The sequence below is a fragment of the Plecotus auritus genome, assembly GCF_963455305.1.
Source record: "Plecotus auritus genome assembly, chromosome: 1".
NCBI classification, from domain to species: Eukaryota; Metazoa; Chordata; class Mammalia; order Chiroptera; family Vespertilionidae; genus Plecotus; species Plecotus auritus.
In genome coordinates this window covers 5,378,644-5,406,224 of record NC_137770.1, presented here as the reverse complement: position 1 = coordinate 5,406,224, position 27,581 = coordinate 5,378,644, and the positions used below count along the sequence as shown (strand labels likewise).

The 27,581-nt window shown below is 41.5% G+C and overlaps 2 protein-coding genes across 11 annotated transcripts in view; one reads left to right on the top strand and one right to left on the bottom strand.

Moving 5' to 3' along the window:
* The window catches only part of PPP4R4 (protein phosphatase 4 regulatory subunit 4), an 87,978-nt gene that overhangs the window by 6,004 nt on the left and 54,393 nt on the right, over positions 1 to 27,581 (bottom strand). For 3 of the 5 annotated variants that reach the window (XM_080669221.1, XM_080669222.1, XM_080669225.1), the window contains 13 exons: positions 26,696 to 26,818; positions 25,506 to 25,675; positions 24,685 to 24,804; positions 23,592 to 23,669; positions 22,526 to 22,609; positions 21,516 to 21,698; positions 16,249 to 16,354; positions 14,424 to 14,571; positions 9,305 to 9,449; positions 5,631 to 5,672; positions 5,468 to 5,542; positions 1,021 to 1,087; positions 522 to 605 (listed from right to left, as the gene is read on the bottom strand). In XM_080669221.1, coding sequence (XP_080525347.1) covers positions 522 to 605; positions 1,021 to 1,087; positions 5,468 to 5,542; positions 5,631 to 5,672; positions 9,305 to 9,449; positions 14,424 to 14,571; positions 16,249 to 16,354; positions 21,516 to 21,698; positions 22,526 to 22,609; positions 23,592 to 23,669; positions 24,685 to 24,804; positions 25,506 to 25,675; positions 26,696 to 26,818 — 1,425 coding nt within the window. The remainder of the gene's footprint in view (positions 1 to 521; positions 606 to 1,020; positions 1,088 to 5,467; positions 5,543 to 5,630; positions 5,673 to 9,304; positions 9,450 to 14,423; positions 14,572 to 16,248; positions 16,355 to 21,515; positions 21,699 to 22,525; positions 22,610 to 23,591; positions 23,670 to 24,684; positions 24,805 to 25,505; positions 25,676 to 26,695; positions 26,819 to 27,581) is intronic. The other 2 variants (XM_080669223.1, XM_080669224.1) reach the window with 2 other exon arrangements.
* Positions 1 to 27,581, top strand: part of SERPINA10 (serpin family A member 10) — a 66,790-nt gene that overhangs the window by 18,346 nt on the left and 20,863 nt on the right. For 4 of the 6 annotated variants that reach the window (XM_080669280.1, XM_080669286.1, XM_080669290.1 and 1 more), the window contains exon 6: positions 19,989 to 20,115. The exons of the other annotated variants lie outside the window; for them this stretch is intronic. The gene's annotated coding sequence lies outside the window, so the exon portion shown is untranslated. Of the gene's footprint in view, positions 1 to 19,988; positions 20,116 to 27,581 lie in introns of those variants that run through there. 6 annotated transcript variants of the gene reach the window in all.

The window sequence follows — 27,581 nt, the reverse complement described above, 5'->3', positions numbered from 1 at the left end:
AGTAACAAGCAGAAGGAAAATGTAATTGTTCACCTCACCTTTAGAGGCCCCAAGCCCGTTCCCTCTCCCACTCCCACCGTTTTCAGTGCACACAGACGGGCGTAGCTTCCTTTCCTAATTTGAGCTTAATTGGGGCATTTCCTTAATTGGGGCATCTTTATCCCAACTGTCCAATAAGAACTCCCAAAACAAACAATAAAAGGAAAAGGGTGCCTTACAGGGGTCCTCAAACTATGGCCCGCGGGCCACATGCGGCCCGCCGAGGACATTTATCCCGCCCGCCGGGTGCCGCTGCCTGTCCTGCTTAGCAGCCTACTTGTCCCAGGCCCGCAGTGCGCATAGGAATTTGTTCATAGTTTTTTTTTAAACTATAGTCCGGCCCTCCAACGGTCTGAGGGACAGTGAACTGGCCCCATTTAAAAAGTTTGAGGACCCCTGCTGGATGTATCTCCTCTAAGAAAGTGACGTCCCCTGTCATTGCTTTTCACAAAAGCAAACAGGAGGTAGGGGCTGTCTCTTACTTGCCGACGGGGTGCTGGCCGAGGGCCCGGGAACAGCGGTGGGGATGCTCTTGGGCAGAGCTGTTGGGGTCTTGATGTCTCTGCCTAAAATAAACTCTGCTTTGAGGGCTGTAATGGCCTCTGCGTTCTCATTAATCTCCATAAACACACAGACAACTCAGAAACAAGGAAACACTGTCGCTTGCTAAGCAGCGTTCTTCCCCACATGTGCTTACCCTGCATGTTTACATACTTCCAGCTCAGTTATTCAGTGACCAATTTCACATTCTTACTGCTGCTATCACTTTCCTTTGAAGGATCTGAAGCTCCACACTGACCTCCATCACTTACTCATGTATTCTTAACATCCACACAACATTAAGCAGCCAGTTTTTTAAACTACTTTTAGAAATAAAAGCAATTTTCCATGTAAATTAGTAACTCAACATGATCTTTCAGAATGCCAGGATTAAACGCTAATTGTGTGATTTAGTGGTGAAGACATAAGAAAACTACTTACGTTTCTTTTCGAAGGTTTTTTCATTCATGGGCCTTCCATCTTGTTGCTTCTCTTTCTCTAATTGTTCCTATTATTAAAATAGTATCTGAGCATTAAAGGTAAGCATAAATAGATTTAGAAAAATGTTCTAATGAGAAATTACTCTAAGTTCTAGAGATACAAATATTGTTTATAAAAATCCTTTAAAAAGTACTTTTTTTCAAATGAGTGTCTCCAGTTTCTTTCAGATTTGTGTTTTGTGGGGTTTTTTGTTGTTGTTATTGTTGTTTGTTTTTGTTTTTTTTACATCTCCAGAATTGTGCTTTTGGGGACTTGTTAAGCTAAAACAAGGTGTTTAGTAACATTGTGGGAATGAGTATTTTCTAAGATGTATTTACTGATTCTCAGCAAAATATTTGTTACCATTGGTCATTTCCATTTCTGATTGGTAAATAGCAAAATAATGTGTTTTGTTTTCTTTCAAATATGTTTTTATTTATTTTAGAGAGAGGAAAAGGGAGAGGGATAGAGAGATAGAAATATCAATTGGCTGGCTGCCTCCTGCACACCCCAAGCCCACAACCCAGGCATGTGCCCTGACCAGGAATCGAACCAGTGACTTCTTGGTTCATGGGCTGATGCTCAACCACTGAGCCACCCTGGCAGAGCAAAATGTTTTTCTTTTAAAATACTGAGAGGAAAGGAAATGGTCTTTGGGACATGTTAAAAATGTCTTATCCTATCTAATAAAGAGGGAATATGCTAATTGGCCATCACTCCATCACAAAGATGGCTGCACCCACAGCTGAGGCCTAGTTCCCATAAGGAGCCTTAACGAGCAATCTGCAGGGACCTGAGGCTATGCCCTCCCCCACCCCTGTGGGGCTTGACAGGGGACCTCAGGCCATGTCACCCACCTGGCAGGGCTTGACAGGGGACCTCAAGGTGTGCTTCCTGTCCTGGTGCTGGGCTAGGGGATCTCAGGCTGCTCCCCCTGCCCCAGCACCAGGCTGGGGGACCTCAGGCTGTGCCCCCCACCAGGTGGGCTTGGGAGGGGACTTCAGGCCGCACCCCCCACCTGGCGGGGCTTGACAGGGGACCTCAAGGTGCACTTCCCGCCCTGGTGCTGGGCTAGGGGACCTCAGGCTGCTCCCCCCGCCCCAGCACCAGGCTGGGGGACCTCAGGCCGTGCCCCCCCACCAGGTGGGGCTTGACAGGGGACTTCAGGCCACGCCCCCCACCCCGACACCAGGCCGGGAGACCTCAGACCGCATCCCCCAACCTGGGGGTGCTTGACGGGGACCTCAGGCCATGACCCCCACCCCTGCGCCAGGCCAGGGGACCTGAGGCCATGTCCCCCACCCAGCGGGGCTTGATGGGAGACCTCAAGGTGCGCTTCCCATCCTGGTACTGGGCTAGGGGACCTCAGGCTGCTCTCCCTGCCAGCACCGGGCCAGGGGACCTGGCTGTGCCCCCCTGCCTGGCGGGGCTTGACAGGGCACCTCAGACCATGCTCCCCACCCAGCGGGGCTTGATGGGGGTCCTCAAGGTGCACCCCCAGTGCTGGGTTGGGGGAACTCAGGCCACACCCCCCCACCCAGCGGGGCTTGACGGGGGACCTGAGGCTGCACCCCACCGACAGTGGGGCTTGACGGGGGACCTGAGGCTATGCCCCCATCCTGGTGTCGGGCCGGGGGACCTGAGGCTGCGCCCCCCCCCCCCCCCGCCTGGCGGGGTTTGACGGGGGACCTCAGGCCATGCCCTCCACCCAGCGGGGCTTGACAGGGGATCTCAGGCCATGTCCCCCACCTGGTGGGGCTTGATGGAAGACCTCAAGGCACGCCCCCCCCCCAGGTCTGGGCTGGGGGACCTCAGGCCACACCCCCTGTCCTGGCGCCAGGCCAGGGGACCTGAGGCTACGTCCCCTGCCTGGCGGGGCTTGACAAGAGTGGGACTGGCTGGGTCTGGATCTAGCCCAATTAGGGGGGCACCGGCCGGGTCTGGGTCTCACGTGATTTTGAGGCACATGTGGGTGGGCGGGGACTTGACTCTGGGTCCCGAAGTGCGCCCCAGACTCTGACAGGAGGAAGGTTTTCATATACATTTTACTAATTTTCTTTCATCTCTGACACTTCTATTATAAAGGGCAAATAGCAACATTAAATTATTTCCTCTAATTAATCTCCTTTTAATGTGCACAAATTTCGTGCACCGGGCCACTAGTTGAAGTATAATATAGAGAAAGTACATAAATAGTAAGAGTACAGCTCAATAAATTTTCTCAAAATGAACACACCTATATAGCCACACCAGCTCACAGATCAGGATATAAAACATTACCAAAACTCAAGTCCCTTATCCCAATAGAATAAGTAGGCAAGAAAATCAATAAGCATATCAAGTTCTGAACAAACTATATATATAGAACACTATACTCAGCAACTGGAGAACACACATTCTTTCCAAGTGCACCTGTGAAATAATGAAAAAGATGAAGAAAAGAGACAAGATAAAAATGTCCACATAGCTCTGGCCAGTGTGGCTTAGTGTATGGAAAGTCCACCACACACCAAAGGGTCATGGGTTCAATTCCTGGTCAAGGGCACATCCCTGGGTTGCAGGTTCCATTACCAGCCCCATTCAGGGCATGTGAGGGAGGCAACCAAGCAATGTGTCTTTCTCACATCGATGTCTGTCTGTCTCTCTGTCTATCTCTCTCTCTCCTCCATCCCTTTCTCTCCTCTCTCCCCTCCCTCCCTCCCTTCCACTGTTTAAAATTAATGAAAAAAAAATCCGCGGTTGAGGATTAACAACAACAAAAAAATCTCCATAAAAAGAACCAAATGAAAATTCTAAAACTGAAAATAAAAACCATAAAACTGAAAAATAAAATATCATTAAGAGTTATCTGCCAACAGTAGTGTTATCTATTTTCTCTATCTTTTCCTCTTTATCTTGATCATAGTAATCCTAGTTACCCTGAAGTCCTTGTCTGCTAACTCCAGGATCAGGATCATCTATGGGTCTTTTTCTATTGCCGGATTTTTCTCTTAGGCATACACCATTCCATCCTAAAAAATCTTAGAGCTCTCTTAGTCTTAATCCTGAACTAGAAAGTGAAATTAAATATTTTAATTCCATTTATAATGATACGAAAAACATAATATACTCAGAAATAAATCTAACAAAGACTTCCTTGAATGCTACACTTAACACTATGAGAAAAAATAAAGGAGGCTAGTGATTGGGGGTGGCAGGGGGGAGGTAAATGGAGGAAAAAGGTGACATATATAATACTATATGTAATATTTTAAACAATAAAACTTAAAAAAAGTAAAGGAGGCTAAATAAATGGAGGGGTAGACATAGTTCATGAATTAGGAAGACTCATGTTAAGATGGCAATTCTCCAAATTGATCTGTAGATCAATCCTAACTAACACAATCCTCACAAAAATTCCAGCAGGCTTTTTATAGAAATGAACAAACTGATTCTAAACTGCATATCAAAATAAATTGTGATGATGGAAAAGAGCATGACAAAAAAGATCACATACCATTATTAAATTTATATAAATTCTCGTTGCAAACTAATGTGTAGTGACAGAAGCTAGTCCAGCCGTGGGCAAACTACGGCCCGCGGGCCAGATCCGGCTGCTCTATCCGGGTCTCTTGCTCTCCCCTCCGCTCCTTTACTTTGAATTTATATTAGTTCACACAGACACTCCATCCATGCTTTTGTTCCGGCCCTCCGGTCCAGTTTAAGAACCCATTGTGGCCCTTGAGTCAAAAAGTTTGCCCACCCCTGAAGAGTAATGCTTTCTGGGGCTGGAGTAAAAGACAGGAATCATAAAGGGACATGGGAAGCCTTTAAGGGAATGAAATGTTTGGCGCTTTGATCGTGGTGATGGTTTCATAGATACACCTATATGTTAAAATTCCTCAAATTGTACACCTAACATATATGCAGTGAATTGTATGTCAACAATACTTAAATAACATGGTTTTTAAAGCCTTTCAAATATCACTTTCCTTATAGCTCATGAAATCACAGATATCAGAAGATCAGAACTCTTGCCCTGGCTGGTTTGCTCGGTGGTTAGAGCGTCAGCATACAGACCAAAGGATTGTGGGTTCAACTTCCAGTCAAGGGCACGTACTTTGGTTGTGGTTGCAGGTTCCCCGGCCCTGGTAGGGGCAAATGCCAGAGGCAACCCATCCATGTGTCTCTCTCATGTTGATGTTTCTCTCTTTCTCCCCTCCTCCCTTACTTCTACTCTCTCTCTAGAAATCAATGGAAACAATATCCTCCAGTGAGGATAAAAAAAACATGATCAGGACTCTTTCATGATTTAGGAAGAAAAAAAGTAGTGTAAAATTGAAAGAAATTATTGAATAGGTTTAGTAACAAAACATATGTAATATTGGTCAGAAAAAAATACGTGTATGTGCATGTGAAAATAACATACCATTTCCAAAAGAAGCAGTTCTTCTCTTTCTTTCTCTTGATCCAACAAATCTTTCTCATAAAACTTGTTCTGAAACTAAGTTTACGTTTGAAATGAAATTGTGAAACATTAGTGATGAGTGTATGTCAACTTTTAAGAATAAAAGCAAAGACAGTATACTCACAGCATCCATAGACATTTCCATTCTGTCCAACTCTAACACAGTCTGTAAAGAAAGTTTTCAAAATAGTCAATGGTAATTAAATCAACCATCATTTCACAAATGATTCTTTCCAGAGGGAGTTTCAAATAAGAGACTTCTACACTATATATAAGGTTAAGTTAGAAACCTTACAAAGTTCTTCCCAATTCTACATTGCATTTTTTATTTTTCTTCAATCTCTATACTTTTAATGCCAGGATCTATTTAAACCTCTAAAGTTTTTCACTTTAAGGAGAGCAAGTCTACGCCTGGCCAGTGTGGTTCAGTGGTTGAGTGCCGACCTATAAACCAGGAGGTCACAGTTCAATTCCCAGACAGGGCATATGCCAGGGTTGCGGGGTCTATCCCCAGTATGGGGTGTGTAGGAGGCAACCAATCAATGATTCTCTCTCATCACTGATGTTTCTATCTCTTTCTCTCCCTCTACCTTCCTCTGAAATCAATAAAAATTTTTTGAAAAAAATAAGAGCAAGTCTAGAGGAATATTTTAAATACTAAACATATGCAATTTAACTAATTTCTAATAATTCCCAGTGCCACTCTTCTGAATTTTCAGAAATACAGTATAATTTTTGAACTTTAAAAAAATATTTTAGCTAAATATATATCAAGTAATCTATCATTTGGCTTAAAATTCTTAATTCCTTTCCTTCCCACAGAAACTTTTGATTAATATGACACTCTAACCAATAGAAAAGACTTTATTCTGAATTCATTCTCTCAATGTAATATTTGTCTTTCAGAATATATTGGTCTGACACCAATTATTTCAATCTAACAATGATCCATCTACCCCAGGGCTCTGTCTCTGACAGAGTAGAGTACTTCTCTACAGAAGTAACTCTAATGGCCAAAATAAAGTACATCTACACATTCATAAGCCAAAGCTATCTGTTGCAAACATAATCCTATATAATAAAACCCTAATATGCAAATCAAATGGTGGAACAACCAGTCACTATGATGCACACTGACCACGAGGGGGAAGACACTCAACGCAGGAGCTGCCCCCTGGTGGTCAGTGCGCTCCCACAGGGGGAGTGCCGCTCAGCCAGAAACTGGGCTCATGGCTGGTGAGCGCAGCAGTGGTGGCGGGAGCCTCTCCCGCCTCTGCTGCAGGTGGGCTGTAAGGAACGAGGGGTCCCAATTGCGAGAGGAATGTCTGACTGCCGGCTTAGGCCCAATCCCTAGGGGGAGCAAGCCTAAGCTGGCAGGTGGACATCCCTCAAGGGGTCCCGGACTGAGAGAAGGTGCAGGCCAGGCTGAGAGACCCCCTCCCCCAGTGAACGATTTTCGTGCACCAGGCCTCTAGTATATATATAAATTTTTATTTTTATGCTGAAATTTACAAAAATTTGAAAATTTATGCCATGAAATATCTGTTAAATAAAGTTACTTCCCATCTTAAAAAACTAGCAAGAATCAGCTATTCCATTTTTATCTGGAAGCTTTGTGTAGCTTCTCTCAAAGGCTCCCATACCAACACCTCAGTATGGTAACATTGTATGATAACATTGTGTACTACAGAATTTTGATGGGACAGATTGACTTCATACTCAAAATAAGAGTAGTATTCCAGAATAATCCATTGTAATCCATTAATTTAATTATATCATTTCTGTACCTATTTATGGGGTTAGCTTATATTATCTCAAGCTAATAGATTCTTTCAGAAAAGTAACTAACCCTCTCATGTGGCATGTTAACGTCCTTGCCTAAACTTCTGTAATTAAATAGCAAAGTCAGAAATATCTGATAGAAACAAGTGTGCCTGTGTGTGTGTGTGTGTGTGCGCGCGCGTGCACGCATGCGTGTATGTGTTTAAATTTAGATGCATGTCTAGGTGCTGGCTATTTCTGGTTATTTCAGTTGATGAAGAGAAATTCACATCTCAGTAAAATAAAATTATACTAATTAATACTAAGTTATCAAGTCACTTTATTAAAAAGTTCCTCATGTGACACTGGAAATTATTCCTAGGGGGAAAAAAAGAAAGAAAAAACACACACAAGGAATTCTTTTTCTCAAATCAATGCCATTATTTAAGACATTAATAAATTAATTTCTCTCACTACAAATAAATTCTCAAAAACTATGTGTCTTTAAGTTCACATTCATATTCATAAAAGCAACCACTTTTTTGTTATTGTTAATCCTCACCCAAGGATATTTTTCCATTGATTTTTAGAGCAAGAGGAAGGGAAGGGACAGAGAGAGAGAAACATTGATGTGAGAGACACGCATCGATTGACGGAGGCATGTGCCCTTGACCAGAATTGAACCCATGACCCTTCAGTCCTGGGCCAATGCTCTATCCAGAACCAAACTAGCTAGGGCAAAAAGCAATCACTTTAATTTGGCTTAATCTTATAAAAACACTAGAGGCCTGGTGCACAGATTCCTGCACTCATGGGGTCCCTCAGCCTGGCCTGTGGGGATTAGGCCGATACCGGCTCTCCGACATCCCCCGAGAGGTCCCAGATTGTGAGAGGGCACAGGCCAGGCCGAGGGACCCCACCAGTGCACAATTGGGGCTGGGAAGGGACCGCGGTGGGGCTCCAGGGCGTGTCTGGCCCTTTTGCCCAGTCCCAATCAGCCAGACCCCAGCAGCAAGCTAACCTACTGGTCGGAGCGTCCGCCCCTGGTGGTCAGTGTGCGTCATAGCGACTAGCCAAACAGTTGGGCGATTGGTCGGACACTTAGCATATTAGGCTTTTATTATATAGGATTAGCATTAGTTATATATCGAGCATAAAAGAGTTTTTGGAGACTAAAGTATTGTAAGGTTTGACTTCACAAATCAAAATTCTGACTTTTAGTGTTCCATTCCCAAACAATCCCTATAATAAGATCACATACTAAAACAAAACAAAAACCGTAAGACACAATGTTACTTTATTGAAAAAAAGTAACATGATGCACTTGGGAGTAAGAGATCTATACTCTAGTCCTATTTCTGTCACTTACTAAGATGATCTTAAGCAGACACTTAATATTTCTAGGTCTATACCTTCTGTAAAGTCAAACACACTGAATTACCACAGAGGGCCCCTCCATGGCTAAATGTCTACAAATGTGCCTTCTCCATTTTACCAACAAAGCTTTCCCAGATTATAATTGCTTGTAAATAAAGTCTGGTGAATGAAGTATTCATTACTAGTTGAACAGTATTTATTGAGCCAAGCTCTCTCTTGTGGAGCTTATATTACTACTAATAATATCTAATGAGTGCCGACGTTCATACCCAATTGTAGCACACATCAACCAAACCAGTTACTAATTCTTAGTACACTAGCAAGGATATAAGGATTTTAACATAGTGCCATCCCATCAAGCTAAAACAGTGAAGATATAAAGATTATCCTTTTTTTAATAGTTTATTGATTTTAAAAGTGAGAGGAAGGGAGAGGGAGAGAGAGAGAAACAGTGATATGAGATCAAAACATCAATCAGTGCCTCCTACACACCCCCTACCAGGATTTGAGCATACCCTGGGCATGTGCCCAGACCGGGAATCAAACTGGCAACTTCTCGGTACACGGGACAATGCCCCACTAACTGGGCCACACCAGCTGGACTGATAAAGACCGTCTTAATGCAGGAAACACAAATGTTGTGGCAAGCATGAGACTTACTCTTTTTACAATAGCCAGAACATCTTTATCTTTTTCTTGACACAGAAGTTTTCTCACGCACATTTCTAACTGCTGGAGTAGGTGCTTATCTTCAGGGATCTTCAGAGTAGATTTCACTTTGGGCAACAAGTAGCAAAGTTTCATTCTATAATAAATTAAATGCTATTTACTGGTGAGTAAATTTATCACTTAAATTTAATTACTGTATAATAGTAGTGACATAAAACTGAAAGAAAAACCCAAGATGTAGGTAGCCTAAGTGTTTGTTTATTATCCAACAAATTTATGGAGTGCCTGGAATGAGTCGAGTGTCCATTATCCCGGGTGCTGTCATACAATGGTGAACAGAAGCAGCAGAATCCTCTGGGGTCATGGAGCTTACATGCTAGCATGAGGGGAGGGGAGGGGAGGGGAGGGGAGGGGAGGGGAGGGGAGGGGAGGGGAGGGGAGGGGAGGGGAGGGGAGGGAGGATAAACACAGTCAAATGTTAGAGAGTGGTAGGTGCTGTAGAGAAAAATTACATGGGAAAGAAGACAGGTGAGAACCAGAGGAGGGGAGTTACAATTTTAAAACAGGTGGTCAGAGAGGGTTTCAGTGAAGGTTTCACTGAAAAGATGACATTTAAGCAAAGACCTAAAAATAAATGAATGAATGAATGAATGAATGAATGAATGAGGGAATAAGGCACATGAATACCTAAACATTACAGGCAGTGGCTGCCGTAAGAGAAAATGTCCTGTAGGGAGAGCTTGCCTGGGTGCTGTCCCAAATTAGCAAATTGGACCCAATTGGCAAATTGGATGAGAGGACAGAATGGGGCAAAGGTGAGATTAGCAGACCTTTGAGCAGCAGCAGGAGGCCAGCTCATCCAGGGCCTTGCAGGCCACTGCTCTGAGACCGGCTTTTTTTCAGTGCAATGAGAAGCCAGGGAAGGTTTGAGCAGAGGAGTGAAGTTGTCTGACTTAAGGGTTTTGTTTGTTTGTTTTTTATATTTTCATTGATTTCAGAGAGGGAGGGAGAGAGAGAGAGAAAGAGAGAGAGAGAGCGAGATAAAAACATCAATGATGAGAGACAATCATTGACTGGCTTCCTCCTGCAGGTCCCCCACTGGGGATAGAGCCCGCAACCCGGGCATGCACCCCCGAATGGAATCGAACCCAGGACCCCTCAGTCCACAGGTCGATGCTCTATCCACTGAGCCAAACCAGCCAGGGCTGACTTAAGGTTTTAAAAGTATCATCTGGCTATTGTGCTGAGATTAGACTGCAGATGTCAAGGACAGGAGAAAGGAGACCTCAGGGGAGGCTCAGTAATTCAAGTAAGAGCGATGTGCCTGCACCAGTGATGGCAGTCAGGTGGTGAGAGTGTTGGGTTCTGAATACATTTGGCAAGCAGCACCCTTGTGCTGAGGCCTTGGAGGTGGAATGACAGACAGGAGTTAAGGTTCTGACCCGAGCAAGTGGAAAGATGAAGTGGTTATTTACTGAAATGGAGAGGACCTCAGGAGCGAGACGGGGGCTTACTTTGGGACACATTAAGTCGGAGGTGCCTATTAGCTATTCAGTGGACATGGTAAGTGGGCAGTGGGTCAGTGAGTCTTCCGTTCAGGGCAGGTGTCCCTGCTGGAGAAACAGTCAGGAAGCTTCAGCATACGGATGATTTGCAAGCGAGGGTGCAGCCTGAGTGGACGAGATGAAGGATCAGGTCTGGGGCAGTCAGTCTAGATCGGGCTGATACGGAAGCAATGAGCAGAGAAGAAGGCCAGGAGGTGAGCAGACACCCAGCAAAGTGCAGAAAACCTTCCCGGGAGGAGGCAGCTCAGAGGAACGCGCTGCTTGGCTGGGCTCAAACTGTGGGCTGGACTTCGAGGGGATGCTAGGCAGGTGTCTGTTCTACGGCTGCTGTTCTCATTTCGTCAGCTGAGTACTCTCATTCTTTTTATTTCTGTGCCGAGCCTCGCGACAGCTAAGTCCCATGCCTAGAGATTTCAGGATGCTTTGTCAGCTGAGCCCTCAGTAAAGGATTCTTCTCAGCAACAAAATGTGTTCTTTATTCAACCAGAAACAGGGACACTCCTCCTCTAGAGTTTTCAGCTCTGTAAACAGCCATAGCTCACTCACAGCTCACCACGCATGCTGCTCAGTCCTGTGACGCATTCTCCAAGAAGGGGTCTCAGTCCCCCAAAGAGATTTTTTCTCAATTCTCAGAGCGCAGGAGAAGGCTTCTTAGAATACCAATAATATTTTCCCAGCCTTGATATTGACTCAGTGAATTTTAATTTTAAACACTCACTTCATGGTAAAAAAAAAAAAAATACAGTATATGCTCACTTCCTTCTTTATAACTCAGGTCAGGTCTAGACAACATTTATTCAGCAGAAGCTATACAAACTACAACAATGATTTATCTCTATGGGAATCCAGGGCCCGTGATATGAAGACTCTGAGATCAGGGACAACACCTTTCTGGTGAACTGCACTCTTTATGTGCATTATCTCTGCTGTATTCCCAGAACGCCCTATGAAGTAGGCACTGAGGAAACGGATGCACGGGGAGGTTTTGTAACTTGCCCAAAGACACATAGCCAGCACGGGGCTGGGAATCAGCTTAGGCAGTGGCTCCAGAAACTCCCCTCCTTACCTGCCTGACCCTACCACCCTTGCCTGTGATGGCTCCTATTCCATCTGCAAGCTCTATAGCATTGGGCAAAGGCCTTTGTACCCAAAGCCACTTAGTATATGGTGGTGCTGGACCCATTTGGGGGGCTGGCAGCTGCCTAGGCAGGAAGTGGGAACCAAGACTTTCTGCTACACAGTGAGCTCTTACCCCAAAATATCGTCAACACTCACAGAGCACTGTTCAATGATCTGCACTTGGTTTTGCATCGGCGGGCTGCTTTCTCTTAGAGCCAATGCTATATTATTAGTCCCATTGCCCAGAGTAGAGACGATTCCATTCCTTTCAAATAACTTTTGTCAACTTCTTGGTAAATGGTAATTCATCACATTGAAAGCTGCTTTTCTAGAATCACAACATCAATTTTCAAAATGGTAATAATATGGCCAGATCCATTACTTATTTAGCAAGAGCTAAATTCTAAAGAATTATCAACAGTTCTTTAAATCAAAATGACAATGCGGTACCATCTCACACCTGTCAGAATGGCTATCATCAACAAATCAACAAACGACAAGTGCTGGCGAGGATGCGGAGAAAAAGGAACCCTCGTGCACTGCTGGTGGGAATGCAGACTGGTGCAGCCACTGTGGAGAACAGTATGGAGTTTCCTCAAAAAACTAAAAATAGAACTCGCATTTGACCCAGTGATCCCACTTCTAGGAATATATCCCAAGAAACTAAAACACCAATCAGAAAGGATATAGGCACCCCTATGTTCATAGCGGCACAATTCACCATAGCTAAGATTTGGAAACGGCCTAAGTGCCCATTAGCAGAGGAGTGGATTAAAAAACTGTGGTATGTCTGCACGATGGAATACTACGCTGGGGTAAAAAAGAAGGAATTCTTACCATTTGCAACAGCATGGATGGAACTGGAGAGCATTATGCTAAGTGAAATAAGCCAGTCAAAGAAAGACAAATATCACATGATCTCACTCATTTATGGAATATAATGAACAACATAAACTGATGAACAAAAACAGATCCAGAGACAGAGAAGCATAGATCAGACCGTCAAACCTCAGAGGGAAGGCAGGGGAGGGTGGGGGTAAGGGGGAGAGATCAACCAAAGGACTTGTATGCATGCATATAGGCCTAACCAGGGAGGTGAGGGCATGAGTGGGGGAGGGGGAGACAATGGGGCGATAAGGACACATATAAACACTTATCAATACTTAATCAATACTTATCAATACTTAATCAATAAAGAAAATAAATAAATAAATAAATAATTTACTCCAAAGGAAACCTCACCTCTCACATAGCAGAAAAAAATAGCACAGACTACTGAAGCCGATATAACAGTGCTTTCTGTATGTTCTCACACTAAAAATTCAAAACAAAAACCAATCTCTAGATCTGTACCCCTTAAACAATGATCTCAAAATTCTCAGGTTGAACTTTTCAACATCTTTTGGCAATTTTTCTTGGTATATTTTCTCTCAATAGCAACCCTATGCTTATTGCCTTGACGATTCTTCCTGTTAGTATTATAATATTGCCTACAATTCATCTTGAGTTTATTATAAAAGATGCACATATCGCCCTAACCAGTTTGGCTCAGTGGATAGAGCTTCGGTCTGCGGACTCAAGGGTCCCGGGTTCGATTCCGGTCAAGGGCATGTACCTTGGTTGCGGGCACATCCCCAGTAGGGAGTGTGCAGGAGGCAGCCGATCGATTGTTTCTCTCTCATCGATGTTTCCATCTCTCTATCCCTCTCCCTTCCTCTCTGTAAAAAATCAATAAAATATATATTTTTTTAAAAAGATGCACATGTCACACAGCATAAAGTAAGTGGCTAGCATGTGAAAACCCAGCAGGGAGATCTGGAGTTCTTCTGTGCAGGGAAATCTTGGCCACCTGACTTTGTGTCTCTCCCCCTACAGACCTGAGGTCCTCAAATTCAGAACAGAGGCATGGAGCATAGAACACAGAAATCTAATGGCTGATGAGTTACAATTCTCATCTCATTATGCACTGTACAAATAACTGGAAGGGCATGCGCATATGAAATGCCACTGACCTATTCACTTAAAAATGGTTACAATGGTAAATTTTATGTTATGTATTTTACCACAATTAAAAGGAAGAAATAATATGCATATTTTGGGAGGGGGGGAAAAAGGCAAAATATATCTATTACTTTTTTTTCAATTTCCAAGCAAGCCATTTCCAGTCCTGTTCCATCTATTCAAACAGTTAAACAACTGCAAATAACATCTATTGGGTTTCAAAAATGCAAGACAGCTGAACATTGGAAAAGGCAAGGAAAAGACTTCACAGCAGCCCTGCTCCTGTTCCCTAAGAATTTCAAAGCTAACATAAATTCTCTACTTGAATTTTTAATTGACTAAGAAAAAACATTTTGCATATATTCATTATAGTAGATACATTAAAATACATTTTTTCAAATATTTTCTTGGGTTGATAACCATACCTCACATTTGCTACTGGATCATGTGTCAGTTCAATAACAGGCAGAAAGAAATATTTACAGAAAAATGATTTGGAAAAGAGCTCTATAATAAATTCACAGGTATCCAAAAATCGAAGTCTATTCCAATAACTTTTTCCTTGGCCCAGTTCTAAAAACAAAACCAAAAAAATTAACGTAAGTTTAATGTTTCCTACATGAAAATACGTATGACAGAATCAGACACAAAATCAATGTCATATTTCTTTATACCCACAATGTATTCAGCAAATACAAGAGATAACGAGAAAAAATCATATTATATACCCAGGTTTGTAAACCTCCCCAAGTTAATAATACCTCAAAACACAGGGAAAACATCTATTAAACACTGCATTCAATCCCATGAGCATTCAGTAAATACTGAATGATACAGCTACTGTTTCTGATCACCCACCAAGTACTTTAAACATACTATCTCATTCAGTCCCGGAACAATCCAATGGGATAAGCTCATACTCATTGATCCCTTCTCAGAGATAAGGACACTGAGGCTCAGAGACATTACAGAGGCAGAGCAGGTAAGTGCAGAGCTAGAATTCAAACGCAGGCATGCGTAACTTCAAAACCGTTCAGCAACCAAATTAACTGTTTTCTTCCTCGTTTACTTAAAAAAGCTTTGAAGTGAACAGTCATATGTAAGTACAGTGTTATTAAAATAATTCAGATCCAATTAAAAGAATAATTTTCTCCCTTACTATATAAATGTTCAAAGGCAACATTTTTAATATTTAAAACCAAATTCTTTTAAAGTAAACAATTTTAGCCCTGGCCAGGTCGTTCAGTTGGTGAGAGCATTGTGCCCACACACAAAGGCGGGGGGTTTGATCCCGTCAGGACACATGAGAATCAACCAATGAACACATAAGTGGGTAACACATTTATGTTTATCTCTCTTTTCTCCTCTCCCTAAAGTCAATCAATAAAAATAAATCAATAAAACATTTTAAATGTAAGGTCCTACCCAATGAAAAATAAAAATTTAATTAAAATAGACTAAAAAATGAAACATTAAAGTATACTAAGCATAACTTTTCATAAATGAAATTTTATGTACTCTTAATGTTTTGAAAAGCGGCAATCTATACTTAAAATGGTAAACCCCAGAAATAATTAGAAAATCTCTTTACCCGCCTATGCTGGACAACAGTTTAATAAAAGCTTAAAGACATGATTATCAAAGCAAGTATACAATAATTAACAAATTCACTAAGTAGATATAGATGTAGGCCACTATTTTTAGAATTAACACTTCCACTAAAGGTTTTTGTCTTGATTTTGGCCCTTAGCAAATTAAAATAAATTTGCATTTGTTAATTGACTTAATTTTTAACACATTATAAGCCACCTAGACTCACAGATTCACATTTATTCAACTCTATTCAAGAAAAAAAAAACAAGAAAAAAAACCTCACAGTTAATATTTAAAACAGAAAGATAAATGCTTAGATTCATGGATATTCTTTTTATATTTTAGTTTCAAATTATTTTTCATTAGGGGAGAAACTAGGCTTTCAGCAAAAATATACATATTTTAAGTTCTCAACTGCAGAAATTCACACAAAAAAAGGCCCAGAATAATTATTACTTTCTTTCATCACAGCTCTGATCCTGTCATATAGATTTCTAAAACAAACCAAACACTTACCTGTGAAACTCAAACACAAGCACTCTAGGTATTCCCAACATCAGCCTAACGACTCATGGCAAAAGGATACGTAAGTCAGAGATAATTAAGGCCAACTACTTTGTTTACCTTTTTTCAAGATAACAGACAATGATTACTCACGTTCAATTAATTTTTGAATGACTTCAATTTTCTGTTCTTGTTTACGATTATAACGTAGAAAAATGCATAAAGTTCGTGAAGCTGCCTTTTGGACAGGTAAGACTTTCTTAAAGAAAGAAGAAAGACATTAAACTAGTCTATTAGTATATATTCTGAATAACTTGGCCCACAAGTCAATTTTAAGTTACTGAGTAAAAGAGCAGTGTAATCGGCTTCTCAAATCACTGTCCTCATAGCCCTCTGATGTGTCTTCATAAATTAACGTTAATATCATTCAGACAAATCAACTTGTCTCTATAATACATCACATTACAAAGTTAATTTCATTTGGCACAGTCATTTCCGTATCATCCAGATCTGATTCATATTTAACTGTCACTTTCTTGCCACTTCATCATATGTGACAATCTCCCCAAATACATTCTCTTAGTCATTCCCTGGACCGGACACTAGTTTATTCGACAAACTTTAGCTAGAACATTCCCTGACTCAGGTACATCACTAAAAATGTGCCACTTCTAAAATATAAATTTAGAGATTCCCATGATCAGGTACGTTCTTCATTCCTTCTGGCTCACTTCTGGCTCTACAACCTCTATGCCATTGACTGTGATCCCTGGTCCATGACACAGTAAAGCTTAGAATCCAAAGGACACCATGTCACTCTTACAGGGTACTAAACTCTGTTGTCCTTTGAATTTCTGTCACACCACTGGGAAACTCAATTCTAAATGAATTAAACCATCCACCTATATCAGGTTTTGGTTCAAGATACTTGTTAGAAAAAAATTTCTTAACCAGATATACAGAGTGGGGCAAAAGTAGTTTTACAGTTGTTCATATAGAAAATAATATAATAAATAATAATATAAGAATAAACTGTTTTGCATACTCACAAATGTAAACCTACTTTTGCCCCTCCCTGTATTGTGTCCTGTATAAGTTCATGTTCACCATCTTGGCTTACGTATCCTATGTAATAGAAGGCTAATATGCAAATTGTCCCCTCAACCAGTTTGATCAGGGGGCCAACCACCCGCAGTCTCCCCCGTGCCGGCCTGGCCTGATCAGCCCCAATAGGGGCAGGCTGGCCGGACCCCACGCACCAGGCCTCTAGGAAGCATGATAATATTCAATTCTTGAAGATTCAGATTACTATAATGGGGAGCTTTGAAATTCAAGTAGAATAAAACTTTACATTGCTGAGAGAATATTGCCTGCTATCTCATCTCATCTATACTATCTAATAAAAGAGTAATATGCAAATTAACCATCACTCTGCTACGCCCACAAGCCACGCCCACCAGCCAATCAGGAGCGAGTATGGAAATCAACCCAACCAAGATGGCTGCGGCCACGGAGCGAGCTGGAGGCTTGGGTTTCCCCGGCAATGGAGGAAGCCAAGCTTTCCACCAGCCCTGGCCTTTGCTCAAGGCTACAAAGTTTCAATTACAGAAGATAAATAAATCCCAACAAAAATGGCTGCGGCCACGGAGCAAACAGGAGGCTTAGGTTTCCCCGACAATGGAGGAAGCCAAGTTCCTGGCAGGCCCAGGCCTTTGCTGAAGGCTACAAAGTTTCAATTATAGAAGATAAATAAATCCCAGATACCAGGGCCTCCACTTGTATTTTATAAAACTGTTTCCATTGTATGAGATGCTATTCTGTGTGGTATTTTTAATGTATTGAATGTAAAAAGGAAATGTTCACTACAAATTAGAACAGGAAATTTAAGAAGTACACATAAACAGAAATACCACAGAATTAAAAAAAAAATTTAGATACATGAACTAAGTAAAAGCATGTTATTCTTTTCTTTCATTTTGTGTATACAATAGAATTTCAAATGAATATATACTGCTTACATGAAAAATACAGATATTTTGTACCTTACAGTATCCTATATAATAAAGAGGGAATATGCTAATTGACCCTCACACCGTAGCACAAGATGGTTGCCCCCATGTGGTCAAAGATGGCTGCCACAAGATGGCCAGCAAGGGAGGGTAGTTGTGGGAGATCAGGCCAGCAGGGGAGGGCAGTTAGGAGCGACTGCCAGCAGGGGAGGGCAGTTGGGGGAGACCAGGACTGCAGGGGAGGGCAGTTAGGGGTGACCAGGCTGGCAGGGGAGGGCAGCTGGGGGCGACCGGCCCAGCAGGGGAGGGCAGTTAGGGGGGACCAGGCCTGCAGGGGAGGGCAGTTGGGGGCAACGAGGCCGGCAGGGGAGCAGTTAGGCATCGATCAGGCTGGCAGGCAGGTGAGCTGTTGGGAGCCAGCAGTCCTGGATTGTGAGAGGGATGTCCGACTGCCGGTTTAGGCCCGATCCCTGTGACCTAAACCGGCAGTTGGATATCCCCTGAGGGGTCCCAGATTGGAGAGGGTGCAGGCTGGTCTGTGGGACATCCCACCCGCCCCCCCCCCCCCCCCCAGTGCACAAATTTCATGCATCGGGCCTCTAGTATATTATAAAAGGTAAAAAAATAAATAAATAAAAAGAAGTAAATTATCTTTGGGGCCAGAATTTAAAGGTAAATGCAATCATACCAAAAGCACATACAAGGCAGCTTGAAGATGTTGGGACAATTTGAGCACACAAAGAATGGCTGCAGCTGATTAAAACATTACTTAATATAAAAATGAGTCTCAACAAGAGACAAAACCAAAAATTAAACTCCTTTGTCACCACTGAAAGTGGCTTCTGCCCCAAATGCTAGCCCTGCAAATTGATAGAGGGAATGAATAAGAATTCATCCTGTCTTTACAGGAGGAAATGTATTTCAGGTGATCAAATAGCCCAAGCGGATAGAGAAGAACATCTCTTCACAGAAGAATGTCATTAAAAATGTAGAAGAAATGATAGAATTTTTAAAAATCACTCTTTCGCAAGTTCTAATGAAATAATTGATTCAGGTTAAGAATTATCAATGGTTGCAAAAACTAATGGGTAAAAGGCTGATGGGAAATTGGGTGTCAGCTTCAGATTACAATGCAAGTCACAGGGAGAAAGCATAATTTTGAAGTGGACTAACAGAGTTGTTATCACCTGCACAGCCACCCTTCGGTCACTTATAGGGACAACCATCCAGATACAATGCAATATAAATATACAGTAGCACTTATGAAATATTCTTGCCAAAAATGCTTAACCTAAAACTCAGCAAGCCCTTCCATCTACCTTCCAGTTCACAAGAAACATGAAAATAGATGAACCAAGTAACCCCATGAAAAAGCAATCTAACAAACATAGAAATGAAATATTCCACAGGACAGCTAAGTCTTCCCAAATTCAACGTCATGGAAAACAGGGAACGGGAGGCAGGAATCTGTTCTGGATTTAGAGATGTAACGACCCAAGGCAGCAGCTAGACCTTCATTAGACCCTCCACATCCCTCCACATCCACACGCTCACTGCTACTGTGCTCAAGCCTCTGCACGAGGCGCTCCTGATTGGAGGGCTCTTTCCTGCCATTACGTCCACAACAGCACGCTGCCGCCCTCCATCCCTTCCTTCCCCTCCAGCTTGCTCGGTAGTTCTTCACTGGACTTTTCATCCTTGACATGCTACCTATGTATGTGCTTGTTTATTGCCTGTCTCCAATAAAATGGAAGCTTCCACAAGAATAGGTCCTTCGTCTCTTCCATTCACATTGTATTCCTAGCATCCAGAACAGTGTTAAAGAAATGACTAATATTGTGACCATTAGATATAAAACTAAACGTAAATTTTTCTTTTCTCCAGAGAATACTGAAACAGAAGGAGTGTCTTCTTTGGCCATGAAAAGTGTGCGGTAATAATCACGTATCTCTTTTTATGTGTGGAATTACCTCCTTGTAAAAGAGAACAATAAAACAAATCTCTGCGGCTTAAAAGTATTTTGTTCACACTCTATGGTTATAAATCATTTCTCTTTCCTGGTAAGAGAAGCAAAAAATATGGAGTAATTATGTAGTCTCAGTTTTCTAAATACAAACATGCCTACTAAGTAATTAAATTGAGACAATAAGACCAAACTTCATAGCACTTTTTAGTACGTGTAAGTACTGGTATGTTTACTTATTTTATCACCTATCCCTCTCCTCACCACCACCTCCTTGGAACGCAAGCTCCAGTAAAGCAGGACTCTGTCTGTCTTGGTCACTCCTGTATCCCCATTCCTTAGCGCCCGACAGAGAACAGGCACTCAGAAAAGTAATATCTGCATAAAATAGTCAGTAAGTCTGCTCAATTTTATGTGAAGTGCCAATATGGTGCACTCATGCACTGTCTCTGACAAGGACGTTGTGGTTATCAAAATCACTTCTTGCAGTCATTGTGTCTGTAATGTACCTTCATCCTCCGTGCTTTGCTTTGATACAGGAAATAAACTTGTAGAAGTGTTAGTTCATGAAACATATGCCTATACCTTTTAAACTTAACTAGTTAATGACACCAATGTCATTTTTTTTCTCTTTTTAGTCTTTGAAGCCAAAACTAATTTGGGTTTTTGAGATGGCTGCTAGATTTCATTCTCTCCCTTTGATTGAGAACAATGAGAATTTAAAGTACATTTTTAACAGTTTCTAAAATGTATTTATATGGAAATTCTTATACTTCAAAAAGTGGATGTAGGATGTCATATAAAATACACATTGACCTGTGGGTTAAATAATCCCCTCTATGAATTCCTGTGAAAAAGGGCAGACAACGTACGCAATGGGGAAGTTTACGGACAACTCACCCCCTTCTCTCACTGCCCTCCCCCACCCGCCCCGCTTCTGACTCACATTTTAAAGTTATCCCTAGAAGGGCATCCGTGTTTTTGTATGAGCTTTGCCTGTTACGCAGCCACCCTTTAGGTACTATTTTTTGAAAGTAACCAAACTGATATTAAGGGGACTGAGGGAACCTTGGCAAATGGCAGGGCTACAGTGGGCACTGAGGCCAGGACACATAAGAGGTGGGCACAGAAGAGGTGTTCGCCAGGGCAGAAGGGGCACTGGCCGTCGAGGTCGCGCGCCCCCGCCAGCCTTCCCCTTGAGGCAGACTGCATCAGGCTGAGGTGGGTCTACGGCCCTCTGCCTGGCGCTATGCCAACAGCGGAAGTGAAGGTGTCACCGTTCACTCCTCTCCCGCGGGCAGAAGATGACCCAGGGAGACGAGTGGAGAAGCAAGCCGGGAAGAAAGCCTCCTCCGGCAGAATGGGACGAACGGGGTGCTGCACTGTTTGCAGAACGTAGAAAACGTGCTAGAAACCCCAAAGAAGAAGAGAAAGGGTGTGGGGCTCACATTTGTCATCATGATTGTGAACATTCTTTGTAAGAAACGGTAATAAATCTGGTCACTTGATATGACGTGTGGCAGACAGGCATATTTCTGGAGCAGCTTCTCATGGGTTCTCCATTTTAACGAGGCTGCAGCTCGCTGTTCAGCAGCCGTGAGTGCTGGAATCAAGTCAGGCAGGGATGGCAACTGGAACGGAAACACGCCAAAAGAACCGGCGATAAATAAATCAACGGCAGGATCCCGGCAGATTGGTCAGCTAACAACACTGAGGAAGGCAATGCTCTTGTGCATTTCAGAACACAGGAAGCAGCTCAGTTGTCACAGGGAGATAATAATCTGATTAAATCAAATACTTAAAAAATATCCAGAAATAAAATGTATTAGTTGCTGGAAACAAAATTTTGAAAGAGAGACTGGGACTCTCACAACCTTTCTAATTAAAGTAAAATTTATTCTATTTCACTGTCAGCCAACTTTGACTTTCTAAATTCCTACTCCTTTGTCCTTACAAGCTGTAATTCTTGGAATAATAATTAATGTGAATAAAAACTGAAAATATGAATGTAAACTCCAAGGACTACAAATAAAGCCATGGTAGTATAAGAATTGTAGAGGAAATTCAAGCTGCTCAAACTCCAACAGGCATTTACTGAGCACCTACTATGTGTCAAGCACTATTTTAAAGGTTTCCCATAGCCGAAACCAGTTTGGCTCAGTGGATAGAGCGTCGGCCTGCGGACTGAAGGGTCCCGGGTTCGATTCCGGTCAAGGGCATGTGCCTTGGTTGCGGGCACATCCCCAGTGGGGGGTGTGCAGGAGGCAGCTGATCGATGTTTCTCTCTCATCGATGTTTCTGGCTCTCTATCCTTCTCCCTTCCTCTCTGTAAAAAATCAATAAAATATATTTAAAAAAAAAAAAAAAGGTTTCCCATATACCTTTCACTGATTCCTCACAACTCTAGAGAAAGATAGTACTTTACAGCATTCAGAAACTTTTTGACATATGGGATTACCTTATTTTCTTGAATACTGCTTTCTCCACCAGTAGACATAAGTTCCAGGATTTCTGGAAGATGATCTATAAGAGCATCTAGTACCTTTTAATAGAGATATTGATTATTCTTGTGGCAATTACAATGTTTTTCTGATCTTAGATTAGTTAATGTCACATGTCAATTCCTACACAGAAACAGTGCTATTTACCAAACAACATTCTGGAGGGTTCTACTTTCTTACTTGCCTGATACCTTCTTGCTGGAGGGTCTTGGAGACATGATCAACTGCCTTGATCAAACTACCTCTCACTATCACACTACACTAAACTAGACTAAACTACATTGCCTCTTAACATGTTTAAAGAGTCTAGATCTGAGACAGCTACACACCAATCTGCTCAAACACATTTGAAAAGCACCCTTGGTGATGTGGAGTTGCACTGTAGCAAGCTAGTATCATTTAGGTGGCTAGAATATACTAACTATCACATCAAAATCAAGTATTTCAAAGCCTTCACAAGTATACTCCCCACTATAATGCTCAGAGAGAAAAAGATCTAAAATGTGATATAACATAGGGTTACAATTGTGTAAAATAAAAACCTTTATATAGAAAAAATGAAAAAATTTTACAAAATACTAATAGTGATTGGAACTAAAGGTACTCACTCTTTTAAAAGTTTGTCTACTTTTTGGCATTTCCAAAATTTTCCTGAACAAACAAATATATTATGTATATATAGGGTGTCCCCAAAAAATGTATACACACTTTGAATAATTATTAATTCCAATGGATTAAATCTGAAAAGAAAGAAACATGAATTGAGCTATCAGCTTTTAGTAGCATATGGATTTGGGGGGGAACATCCTATATATATATTTTTTTAACTGAATATATTTTAAAACCCAATTTTTATAAAAGACCTTTCCAACTTTCAGTCTCTGATACAGTGGTACCTGGACTCCACGCTTCTGGGGCTGGTCAGCTGAAAGGCTATGCAAGTCCCAAGAAGTAGGGGGAAGGCATTGATGCACTCAGACTTAACATAAAACAAGTAAAAGTCACAGAGCAAGAAGATATTACCTCCAATGATTCGTCTTGTAATAATGTTATTAGTTCTTTATGTATTAAATATACTCCAGAATTCAGAAGTTTAGACACCTAAAATGTAGCAATAAAGTCTCTCAGATTTGACTCTACGACACATATAAAGGCTGTAATAATAATTCTTAAAATTACATTCCTGTTAGGTACGTCTTCTAAAATGAGACTAGGTTAAAACATAAATATAACATTAGATTTCTAGAAAAATTACTTGCATACATAACTAGCTTTATAGTCTGCTATAACATGCTAAAGTGTGCGGACATATGAGGGTGAGAAACGAACATATGGCATGGAAGTGCAGGAAGCCGAGTTTATCAGAGTCATAACTTCGCTATCACAAGCACTAATGAGCCCAGGGTGCCTCCGTGCACAGTGGGAAGCCTCAGAGCAGCCATCAGGTCCGACGGGACATCTCAGGTTCATGAGCATTCATCCCGGCTCAGAGCTTCTGAGAGAGGCAAGTGCTACTGCAGGCCCACGACACAGGGTAGAGACAGTGCCTCGGCGAGCAAAAATAAAGGCTTCCCCATCAGAGACTTCAGTCAGCATGCGAGGAGTTGGGACAGTCTAGCCTAAAGTAAGCATTTAGTATAAATATATTGGATGTGCTGAAACCAGTTTGGCTCAGTGGATAGAGCGTCTGCCTGCGGACTGGGGGGTCCCGGGTTTGGTTCCGGTCAAGGGTATGTGCCTTGGTTGCGGGCACATCCCCAGTAGGGGGTGTGCAGGAGGCGGCTGATCGATGTTTCTCTCTCATCTATGTTTCTGGCTCTCTATCCCTCTCCCTTCCTCTCTGTGAAAAATCAATAAAAATATATTTAAAAAATATATATATATATATATATTGGATGAATGGATTAATAAATAATAAAAATATTTCTGTAAACGAATTTTATAAACATTCTAAGATAATTGAGAAAATTTTAAAAAAGATTTAGGACTAGACTGTGAAAGAAATATAGAGCTTATATTTTCTAATACATCTATAAATAGAAGTGTACCAAATACTAAATAATCATCTAGTTAATAGGTAGAATTAACAACAAATGTATCACTTCTTCAGACTTACTTCATAAAAGCAAATGGCAATAGTGTATCTGACAGGTACTTCAGGGTCATGACAAAGGCAGAAGAATGTAGAATAGAGTTCCAGTTGGAAATTTTTAGGGTCAACAAAAACAATCATAGCCTGGTGGAGGTGGAAGGAGAGAAAAGCATGCATCAATACATTATATTACAATCATCTCACTTAAATTGAAATCATGTCCTCTGAATCATAATTTACTTAGAAATCATATTTGGAAGATCCAAATGTACGCATATAATTCTAATCTTATATAATAAAAGCCTAACATGCAAATTGTCCCCTCAACTGGGAGTTCAACTGGGAGTTTGACCGCTTGCTATGACACGTGCTGACCACCAGGGGGCGGCGTGGAACATGGCAGGCGTCTGCGATGCGGCGCTGGCAGTGGGTGGCGCTGGCAATGGGCGGCACTGGAGGCACTGCCAGCCCTGATGGGCCCGACAAGAGCGGGACCGCAGTGGGATGGTGGAGCAGGTGAGGGGGTGGCACCAGGCCAAGGCAGGGTGCCAGGCGGGCCTGGGGGCTGGGAGGCTGGGGGCACGCGCTGGGCCCAAGCTCATGCCCCCAGACTCACAGCCCACCCTGAGGGACCCAACCTGTGCACAAATTCATGCACTGGGCCTCTAGTTTATACACAGAAGTCAATGTAAATTACACCAATATTTACTAGGTACCTACTATATATACCAGACACAATGCTAAACAGCAGGTGTCAAATATGGCAATATTTTTAATGCTATCTATTCATATAATTTTAAGTAATAATAAAAATGTTTAATCCACACAAATATATAATGTATTACCGGAAGGTTATAAGCACAGTTCTTCCGTACTGAAATATATTTCTTCTCCTGCTCTAGGATTTGGGGTGGAATCTGATTTTCATTGTGTCCATTTTCTTGCTGCAAACCTAATGTACAAAGTTTCTTATAAAACTCCAAAAATCTCAAGTGTTGATCTGGAGTAAAAATTCCTAGAGAAATGTAAAACATTTATTCAACATTTTAATTGAAAATAAAAATTAAAAAGATAAAAGCAAAGTACAATACAAATTAGAACAAAATATTTAAATAAATGGTTAGAAAGCATAAATAACAGCAACAAGGAGGAAAGGATAACTGTTATTAAGAAATCTAAAGGGTCTACTGTTTCACCTTATGTTGATTTTAATAATATTTTAATTTCAGTAGCATAAACTATGCAATACAAGAATTATGCCTGCATTAATTTCTGCAGCATATGTCACACTGCAGACCTAACAAGTCGCTATAATAATAATATTGTGGCTGTTATTGCTACTTACTTATGGTAAATATTCTAAATTGTCTGCTGAAAAGACATGTATATGTGTCTACAGAGGAGCTTGAAAATTGAATCTGAAAGATGGCAAAGTAAACTCAAAATATTTTTTATCAATAAACTGGTTCCATTAACTATGTTAGGGAACTAGGAACTCAGAATGAATTCCAATATATTTTTCAACCACCCATTAAAAGTCTACAATCCACATAAAAAGTTTTACTATGCTAGATGGTTATAACTTAATTGATGATTACATTATTATAGTAAGCTAAGAACTGACTAATATGTTCAAAATGCCAAGTGTTATGAGTGTTATTCTACATTCTAAGCTGAAACTCTCATATTATACATTAATTATTCAACAGATGATTAATAAGGGTATACTTACTATGTACCAATAGTTAATATACCTGAGCTTCTTTTATCAGATACAAACTAACACATAAAATATTCAGATATTTAAAGGGCTATCCCTACTTCACTCTGTCATTGTTCAATCAAATAGGTTCTATTAGTAAAAAAAGGTTATTTCTAAATGTGTTCTAAATTATGCTACCAAAATTCTAAGATCTCTTAAGAATTTACACACTTAAAGGTAAATTTTACAACTGAATGGCTGAGGTTTAGTGACAAAGATAGAAGAAAAAGGAAAAATTATCTATAACCTTGAAATTCTTAGGATACATCATACCGTATAGTCCATGGCATAGTTTTCCTAAGTGGAAAGATAAGGAAATAAGAATTGATTCATCTGCTTTGAAAGATTTTTCACAAAATGATTTCACTAAGGGAAGTATAGTTTGACTTCTATCATCTGGAAAACAAACCAAAATAAAACATACTTTAGATCCATTGCTTATATACTGTACATTTGGAAACTAATACATAAACATAACCTCCAGAAAGAAATATTACTATGCTGGCCACACAGTAATAAGAAATATCTGAAAATAATGAAAATGGCAGTGTACAGTGAAGAAAGGGTCAGAGGAGAGGTGAAATTATCAAAAACGCCAGGCTGAGGGGGTAACACTTTACTAGTATATCATGGGCCATAGGGAATCCTATATAATAAAAGGCTAATATGCAAATCGACCGAATGGCGGAATGACCAGTCGCTATGATGCGCACTCACCACCAGGGGGCAGACGCTCAACACAGGAGCTGCCCCCTGGTGGTCAGTGCACTCCCACAGGGGTAGCACCACTCAGCCAGAAGCTGGGCTGACGGCTGGCAAGCACAGCGGTGGTGACAGGAGCCTCTCCCACCTCCGCAGCAGTGCTAAGGATGTCTGACTGACGGCTTAGGCCCTCTCCCCACGGCTTAGGCCCACTCCCCACGGAGCAGGCCTAAGCCATCAGTCAGACATCTCCCAAGGGCTCCCGGACTGCAAGAGGGCACAGGCCAGGCTGAGGGACCCCCCCCCAAGTGCATGAATCTCATGCACCAGGCCTCTAGTAATATATAAAGTGATTACAAATTTAAAATCTAAGATGATTGAGGTATTGAGCCTGAATAATTAAAAATTCTAATGTCACTAATACCAATACATGAGAGGCAGGCACAGAAAACCTTTC